Here is a 9,171-nt window from a genome sequence, read left to right as displayed (position 1 = left end):
TGCATAGTAAATTCATTATTGTTCATGACCTTTTTTTTGTTAAAATGGTTTTCGACATATATATTTTTGTATAAGTTTAATGTGATTAATTTTGTTCTTTTTTTATATTTGGCTAGATCGGATCATACACAAAGTGCAAGAATATTTCTAATAGTTATTGTTAGGCTATGCACAACAATTAGTATTGAAACAATAATGCAATAAAGCACAACGGTCCCTTATATTTACATATAGTCCTATCTATTGATTGCTTTTGTAAGTGTTTGATTAGGCAAAGAATATTTGTGGGGATTCAATTTTTCTCATAGAGTTCTCTAATTTGCATAACATTCCTGACTTCTTCGCAAAATAAAATAAGTATCAAAATAATTCTACTGTAGAGACAAAAAATAAGAAAATAGTCACAGAAATTTTGTACATACAATGCGATTTTGTGAAGCTCTCATTTTTATTTCAATACAATTTGTTTTTTTTTTTTTACAAGTAGAAAAATTAAGTCTTTATATATTGGGAAAAAATATAGATACAATAGAAAAAATAAAAACCAACGCCAACTATTTAGAATTTCATGTAATAATATCTTACTTTATCTTTACAAAAACATAAGGGAAATTACATTAATTAGGACCAAACTTTGGAGTAGTTTCTATATTCAATATTTTTCCTTTTTCGTTTATAGGTAGTGGCCCACATTTGCCTTAATTAAATATGAACAAACTCTGCGTCGAAGGAAGAAAGAAGGTTAGCTTACCAATTAAGAATCACACCAGCTTATTTTTAATTAAAAAAGATCATTTGAACGAAAACTAACCTTAAAAAAGAAATAAGATTTAAAAATAAATAAATAAAGAAACGTGCAACGTGACAAACTTACGCTTAGAAACGTAAGTAACGTCACATCACATACTACGTCACGATGCAATGGACAATATTCTTCGGAGTTAACGGTGTCAAAGTATAAAGAACACTACCGTATATTTCAAGTATATTAACTCATTCCATTCACTTAATTATCATCAAGTCTAACTCTCTTCTCTTCCTTTCTCTTTATTTAGAGGATTTGTAATAACTACAAGGGCATATATATATATAGTAGAAGAATAAATTTATTATATCCTTTATACAAGCACAACTACTCTATTTCTTATTTCAACTAAGAAATTTTATATTATATCGAAGGACGAGCATAACTATTGTTTTCAGAAACTACATGTGATATCAATCTTATGTGCTCGCACGAATGGATCATATGCGTTAGAAGTGGCCTACTGGCTAAAGCCCCACGCCAAGCATAACAATATATAATTATTATTACTAATAATAACATAAGTAATCTTTATATAGTTGGTCAATAATTTTTAAATTTAAAGATAGAAATAGCGTAATAACGTAGCCACCTTAAGGTTCTCCCAATGTCTATAAATACGTACAAAAGTAACAAAAGTATTGCATCGACTATAAAAGGAGAGAGAGATATGGCCGAAGTAGAAGGTTTGCTATTCTCACAATCAGTAGAGGAATGTCCGATCGAGCGCCGGGAAAGTCACTCGGTAGTCGCCGACCTCGAAGGCACTCTCCTCCGCAGCTGCAGCTCCTTCCCTTACTATGCCCTCGTGGCGTACGACGCCGGCGGCCCGTTGAGGCTCCTTTTGTTGCTCCTGGCTGTCCCTCTCGCGGGCATTCTTTACTACGTTTCGGAGTCGGCGAGCATTAAGGTGCTCATATTCGCGACCTTTTCCTGCATGAAGGTGAGAGACATCGAATCAGCGGCGAGGGCGGTGCTGCCCAAGTATTACTCGGAGGACGTCCACTCGGGGGCGTGGCGCGTGTTCTCCGCTTGCGGCCGGCGGTGCGTGATCACGGCGAGTCCAAGGATTATGGTGGAGCCGTTCCTCAAAACTACTCTCAGAGTTAAACACTTTGAGGGCACTGAGATCAGCACTTGGGGAAGTAGGGCTACCGGGTTGGTTAGGAGTCCCGGGGTGGTCGTGGGGGTTAATAAGGTGGCGGCGGTACGAAAGTTGTTCCCGGAGGAGACGCCGAATATTGGATTCGGTGACCAGAAGACGGACTACCCCTTCATGCGACTTTGTCAGGTTTTGCTACTTAGCATGCTCGATCTACGTCTCTACGTTTTTAATTTCCCTCCAAAATAGGATACTATATATATATATATAATTAACCTAATTATTCCTATTATCGTTTCCCAGGAGCGTTACCTGATCCCGGCGACCGAGGTAGCCGCCGTCCCGCTCAGCAAGGTCCCGCCGAACGAGGTCAACGACCTCCCCAAAGACCAGATCCCGCGGGTTATGTTCCACGATGGCCGCCTGGTCCAGAAACCCACCCCGCTCCTTGCCCTCTTCACCCTCTTGTGGATCCCCGTCGGCGTCCTCCTCGCTGTCTTCCGCATCGCCATTGGCTTTCTCCTCCCCATGCGCTTCGTCTCCACCGCTTTATCCCTCCTCGGCGTCCGCGTCATCGTCCACGACGCCCCTCCCCCTCCCCGGCACAACGTCCCCGGCGTCCTCTTCGCCTGCTCCCATCGGACCCTCCTCGACCCCGTCTTCATCTCCATTGCCCTCCGCCGCCCGATCCCCGCCGTAACCTACTCCATATCCGACCTCTCAAAGTTCCTCTCCCCGATTCCCACCGTCCGACTCCACCGCGACCGCTCCGGCGACGCCGCCACTATCAGGAGCCAACTCGAGAACGGCGACCTTGTGATCTGCCCCGAAGGCACCACCTGCCGCGAGCCCTTCCTCCTCCGCTTCTCCGCCCTCTTCGCTGAGCTCACCAACCGGGTCATCCCCGTCGCCGTAGAAGCCCGCATGGGGATGTTCTACGGCACCACCGTCAGGGGTTGGAAGGGGTTGGACTCCTTTCACTTCTTCATGAACCCTAGCCCAGCTTACAAGATCACCTTCCTCCCCGAGCAGCAACGAGTTTCCGACGAAATCCTAGCCACGTTCTCCGATAATGAGCAAAGACGAACAGCGCAGATCGGCCGGGCGAATAGCATCCAGAGGCTCATCGGGGAAAACCTCTCGTACCTATGCACGACGTGTACCAGGCCAATGAAGTATGCTATTCTAAAGTCGGGAAATTGATACACGGCCAAGCATGCATGCATGCATGCATCCCAATCATTGTAATGTTCTGTTTGGTGGTCAAACTCCAAGTTATATTTGGATGCTGTTTGGTGCTACAACTTGGATTATTTGGACTGCTTATTGGTCGAATAAACTCTTTGAATAGATGTTGATGGATGGATGTCATGGTCTTTTTTGTCAATTGAAAAAGTAAGGAGTTTGGTTTCTGATTTCGTTTACGTCGCATGTTGTCTAATTGGTATGCAGTTGGAAAGATAAATGCTGCTCGAGGGGACTCTGTACATTATCTCATATGCTGTTGTTTGTTTGAAGAGTTGGTGAAGATTAATAATGCTAGCACTACATGTTGCAATTGTAGTGATTAATATTAGGTATATGCACATGCATCTTAAATGCAAATTAATTACTCATATTTTATTTATTTTTGGTTATAAAATGTGGATAAATTTATAATCATTAAATTTATTAAGTTTATATAAGAATTTGTATTTTGATTATGAAACTATGAATAATTATTGTCAATAATTAAGGTCATTTTAAGATGGATATATTAAAATACCCTAACAATAGATAGTGTGAAATTAAATAAGAGAAGATAAATAGTGAGAACATGTTATGCAAATATGATTGTTCTTATTAGTTTCTCTCTCTTTTTTTGAGAATTTTCTTTTTATCCCCTAAACTATCACCCATTTCTATATTAACCCCGTGGATTTTTTTTTTTACACACTAATCTCCACTAATCTCCTAAACTATCAAAAATACCTAACTTTACCTTTTCTGTTATGGTTCATTTACCTATTTCCGTCCAAAAGATATCATGTGATAATCACCTGACAAATATATGACTCATACATGTGCAAGTCACATGCTGTAATGAGAAATTTTAGATTAACAAAAGTACTCATCATTCTCTCCCTCGATTGCTGTGGTCACAACCTAGCCCACTGCAACCTCCACTACCATAGCTGCCGCATCCACGGCGTTGACCATCGTCGCCTCCTCTGTTGCCTACCGTCGCCCGCCTCTCCGGCCTGCTCAAGCTCGGATCCACCGCAAGTTCTGCATCCTCGTCAGAGTTGGATCTTGGATCGACGCAACTTCAGCCGCTATGTCGCCACCTTCGGCTACTGTGACCGATCAATGCGAGATAGATATGCCCTCTTTTCCAAGCCCCACCTCGGCGTTGCCATCGCCCTCTTCTCTGAACCCGCCGTCGTCGTCGTCGCCGTCTTCTCCGAGCCCTTTCTCGCTCTCCAAATTCCTCCCCATCGTCATCGCCCTATTCTCAGAGCTCTCTCTCTCTCTCTCCAAATGTCTCACGCCCTCATCTCCGAGCCCAACGTCTCTCTTCTCTGAGTTTGGCGTCGATGTTGCCCTCTTCTCCAAAACTAGCATTGCCAGAGAGGTTGCAAGAGCCGTCGAGGGAGGACGGAGACCGATATCACCGTTGCCCTCTTCTCCGAGCTCGACGTCGCCGAAGAGGTTGCAAGACCCGTTGGGGAGGAGGGAGGGATTGGGATTAAGGGAGAGGGTAATGAAGGAATTAAAAAAATAAAATATTTAGAAAAGGGATTAAATGAGAGAATAATGAAGGAATTTTTTAAAAATAAAATATTTAGAAAGGGGATTAAGGGAGAGGGTAATGAAGGAGTTTAAAAAAAATTAAGATATATAATATTAGTTAAGCCACTTAATTATCTCATCATTATAAGTAGATGAGTAATTTGATCAATTTATTAATTCTGTCAACGACGTTAAGAGGGTGAGATATTTTTGATAGTTTAAGAGATTAGTGTGTATCAAAAAAAAGTTTAGAAGGTTAATGTGAAAATGGGTAATAGTTCAGCGATGAAAAGGAAATTATCTTTTTTTTTTTAATAGATCACTAAGTATTATGACAGCCCATTGAGATTTGAACATATATTCTCATCTTCACACTTCAGTACCTGAGTAACCTTACTTCCTAGATTTTCATATCATTTTCATTTCTTTTCTAGAAGAAATAAAAGCAATGCTGATGCATTACTATATTAATATTGAGGTATGGGGCAAATTCAATCGCATCATCCTCGAATATTGTTAGAATTTGTACACGGAAACTAATCATTTTTTGGTCGAGGATTGTAGCAGCTGTTACCCTCGAAAACTCATCACCTTTTGTCTCATCAACAATTATGCAAATAGAAAAAGACCCAAAAAAAACAAAAAACCAGATCGGATATAGCACTGTGATTCGGTGGACATTCTTTGGAATTAACAATGCCAAAGTGCAGCAATACTCCATTTAGGAGTAACTCATTCCTTCCACTTAATATCATTAAGTACATCATTTAATTCTCCCAATGACTCCGTGGCTCCATGGCCTTCCTTTCTCTTTCTTTGAGCTGGAACTGAAAAGATTGAGAAGACTTACAAAAATATACTGATTAGATAATTGGGAACTTGGGAGCATATCAACTTCAGCATTTATAAATAAATAAATAAAAAATTCATAATATCTGTCATCAACTGATCGACACTGATCACTATTCTTAAGCATCGATCTCATACGTGTGGGAGATGAACAGTAGAAAGTGGTCCATGAGATAAACATAATTAAGATTAACAGTAATTGTAACAGAGACAAGGCAACGGCCTTCAAGGTTATGCAAAGCCATGGGCGGTGATGCCAATATCCAATACCCAATTCCATGTCATATTCCTACCAATGACGATGTATCCAAAGATCTTATCTATAATTCTTTTTTTTTATTTTTCTTTTTTACTTCTCTAGTCCTCAGAAGACCATTGTCCTCTTAATTTAGCTCTTTGTGGCATTCTACCATTCACCAACCCACCCATTCTCCTCTCTCTCCTCTCCTTCTATATACTACTCCAAACTCCTCAACCTCTCTCTCACACCTACGTCAAACACTTGCAAACATTTCTAAAGTATAGCAGAGAGAGAGAGAGAGAGATGGCCATAATGGATGATGGAGTATTTAAAACGATCGACAAGTGCACGTCCGACGGCCGGGAGAAGCACACAGTGGTCGCCGACCTGGACGGAACTCTCCTCCGGGGACGTAGCTCCTTTCCTTACTTCGCCCTCGTCGCGTTCGAGGCCGGCGGCGCCTTTCGGCTCCTCTTCTTGCTCCTCGCGTCGCCTCTCGCGGCCGTTCTGTACTACTTCGTATCGGAGTCGGCGGGCATTAAAGTGCTCGTATTTGCCACGCTGTCCGGCATGAAGATCGCGGACGTCGAGTCGGTTGCGAGGGCGGTGCTGCCGAAGTTCTACTCCGAGGACCTCCACCCGGAGACGTGGCGCGTATTCACCGCGTGCGGCCGGCGCTGCGTGCTCACGGCGAACCCGAGGGTTATGGTAGAGCCGTTCCTCAAGGAGTATCTCGGCGTCGACTGCGTCATCGGTACCGAGATTGGTACGTATAGAGGTAGGGCTACCGGGTTCGTTCGCCGGCCCGGGGTGCTCGTCGGGGCTAGTAAGGCGGCAGCGTTGAGGAAAGTTTTCGGGGAGGAGTCGCCGGAGATTGGGCTCGGTGACCGCAAAACGGACTTCCCCTTCATGAAGCTTTGCCAGGTGAATTAAACTCTCTAGTTTCTACTTCTTATACATGCTTTAGTTTTCATTTTTCTTTTAGAATAAAGTTTCATTTGCATATATCAAGCGACGACATCTAGCAAGTAATTCTAATTTATTATTATTTAATAAAGATAAAAGTATTTGATAAAATAAATCATTATGATAATTAATAATAATATCACTCTCTCATTTAGAAGAGGAAATTGAAGTAAGCCAAATTTCCATTCAAACCGATCTTCAAATTATAAACAGTTTAGAAAGTTAATAATAATAATTTTCAGCAACCATAAGGAGTACCAATTGGTTGATATGTGAAAATTTACTCAAAAATTCAAGTGTGGTATGGGAGATAGTTTAACAATAAAGACGCCTAATTAATGGCAACCATTGTCATCCCATGATGTGCACTTGAAAATATTAACCCTGTTGGATATATAGTCTTTCATTAGAGCTCATCACCAATGCATGCATGCCATAGTAGTTGGGGATCCAAACTATTTAATTGTCACCCATATTAGATAAAAAGGATAGCCAGATATGATAGGTGGAAGAGGAATATGTAAATTTCGAAGTAGGTTGGTGATTTCAGTTTGTTAGTTAGGAAAATATTAAGGGGTGACAATAAGGAATATTATGCTTTATTATTATTATTATTATTATTATTTTTGAAGTAGTTGGCACCAATAAAATTTATTGCAACATTAGAGAGTGACCTCCAAAGATGGTTGCAAGTGTTTGATTTAGAGACGAATTAGGTCTCATAACTCCATGATAATGATTGGTACTGAAGGTGTTGATCTATGTCACCTCATATTTTGACATCCTTTATGACTTGATTGCTATATATAACGGTGAAAATGTGAAATACGCGTGTTCTCTTAATATATATAGAAATTATAGTTATAGCTAACATATATGATTTTAATATTAAATAATTAGAATGTTTGATTTATTTTTCAATAACTAATTAAAAGAATTGTAAAAATTCTTTTGTCTTGTGATTCATTTATCTTAATTAATTATTACCTTTACCATTTGGCTTAATTATTATGGGAAGTTTTAAAGAGAAATTAGCTAACACTTTTTCTCAGTAATTAGCGGAGGGAGATTTTATCTTTGTTTACTTTACTATCGCTGCTTATCCGAGCTTGATAAAGGGGTCATTGACGGGCTCGGATAAGAAAAGGTAGCTCTTATTCGAGGATAATGTTACCTTATTCTTATCGTCGTGTTCGAAGGAGGGCTACGTGGTCCCGGCAACCAAGGTGGCCGCCGTACGCCGCGACCAGCTCCCGAAGCCGATCATCTTCCACGATGGCCGCCTTGTCCAGAAACCGACCCCTTTTCTCGCTCTGTTTACCCTCCTCTGGCTCCCCGCCGGCTTCCTCCTGGCCGTCCTCCGCGTCGGGGTCGGTGCCATCCTCCCCATGCGCTTCGTCTACACCGCCTTCTTCCTCCTCGGCGTGCGCGTCGTCGTCCGCGGCGCACCCCCGTCTCCCCCTTCCAAATCCCAATCCAAAACCGGCGTCCTCTTCGTCTGCTCCCACCGCACCCTCCTGGACCCGATCTTCGTCTCCATCGCCCTGCGGCGCCCGATCTCCGCCGTCACTTACTCCGTCTCCCGCCTCTCGGAGATCATCTCCCCGATCCGCACCGTCCGCCTCACCCGCGACCGCACCGCCGACGCGGCCATGATCAAGAGCCTCCTCCAGATGGGCGACCTCGTGATCTGCCCCGAGGGCACCACCTGCCGCGAGCCCTTCCTCCTCCGCTTCTCCGCCCTCTTCGCCGAGCTCACCGACCAGATCGTCCCGGTGGCGATGGAGAACCGCATGGGTTTATTCCACGGCACCACCGCCAGGGGCTGGAAGGGGATGGACCCCTTCTACTTCTTCATGAACCCTACCCCGGTTTACGAGGTCACCTTCCTTGCCAAATTGCCCAAGGAGCTAACGTGCACCGCGGGGCGGACGAGCCACGAGGTCGCCAATAGCATCCAGAGGCTTATCGCCGCCACGCTCTCCTACGAGTGCACCAGCTTCACCAGGAAGGATAAGTATCGGGCCCTCGCCGGGAACGACGGCACCGTGCCCGTCAACAAGACGAAGATTAAGGTTATCCAACCCGATAAAGTTATGGGCTGCTAATTAATTATTCACTAATTACTATAATTAGCTACCACGGACGTTATTCTATCTTTAATTTTTTTTTTTTTTTTTTTTTGGTTGTAACTATGCTCCTCTGGAACAGTGGAACGTATATTTATTATATTATATGATATAATATGCTGTTATTTATTTGAAGAATTAATGGAGTTTAATGCTTGGGTATATTTTGCTATAGACTATAGTGGTGGATTGATTGCTGATAGTTTCAACGTGGGATGGATAGTAAGGTTGGGAGGATTGTGATTTCGTTTTCACCGACCTCGCACATCCAACAACTCTACTCGTATTCAATCACATTTAATGATTC

At 42.7% G+C, this 9,171-nt stretch overlaps 2 protein-coding genes across 2 annotated transcripts; both read left to right on the top strand.

The window, feature by feature from the left end:
• The first annotated feature begins 1,475 nt into the window (after positions 1 to 1,475).
• LOC140778269 (glycerol-3-phosphate acyltransferase RAM2-like) lies at positions 1,476 to 3,110 on the top strand. The gene is made up of 2 exons (XM_073122907.1): positions 1,476 to 2,096; positions 2,211 to 3,110. The coding sequence occupies exons 1-2, from the start codon at positions 1,476 to 1,478 to the stop codon at positions 3,108 to 3,110; spliced, it is 1,521 nt and encodes a 506-aa protein (XP_072979008.1).
• Positions 3,111 to 5,938: 2,828 nt separating this feature from the next.
• On the top strand, positions 5,939 to 8,975 carry LOC140777261 (glycerol-3-phosphate acyltransferase RAM2-like). Its single transcript, XM_073121258.1, has 2 exons — positions 5,939 to 6,693; positions 7,935 to 8,975. The coding sequence occupies exons 1-2, from the start codon at positions 6,073 to 6,075 to the stop codon at positions 8,841 to 8,843; spliced, it is 1,530 nt and encodes a 509-aa protein (XP_072977359.1). The 5' UTR covers positions 5,939 to 6,072; the 3' UTR covers positions 8,844 to 8,975.
• Positions 8,976 to 9,171: the final 196 nt, after the last annotated feature.

This window comes from Typha angustifolia, chromosome 15 (genome assembly GCF_048772165.1).
Source record: "Typha angustifolia cultivar Huaian chromosome 15, ASM4877216v1, whole genome shotgun sequence".
In the NCBI taxonomy this organism is placed as follows: domain Eukaryota; kingdom Viridiplantae; phylum Streptophyta; class Magnoliopsida; order Poales; family Typhaceae; genus Typha; species Typha angustifolia.
This window is presented reverse-complemented; position numbering and strand designations above follow the sequence as displayed.

Coding starts and splice junctions, on each gene's coding strand:
- LOC140778269 (XM_073122907.1), top strand. CDS start 1,476: ATGGCCGAAGTAGAAGGTTTGCTATTCTCACAATCAGTAGAGGAATGT. Junction 2,097..2,210: donor CCTTCATGCGACTTTGTCAG/GTTTTGCTACTT, acceptor ATCGTTTCCCAG/GAGCGTTACCTGATCCCGGC.
- LOC140777261 (XM_073121258.1), top strand. CDS start 6,073: ATGGCCATAATGGATGATGGAGTATTTAAAACGATCGACAAGTGCACG. Junction 6,694..7,934: donor CCTTCATGAAGCTTTGCCAG/GTGAATTAAACT, acceptor TCGTGTTCGAAG/GAGGGCTACGTGGTCCCGGC.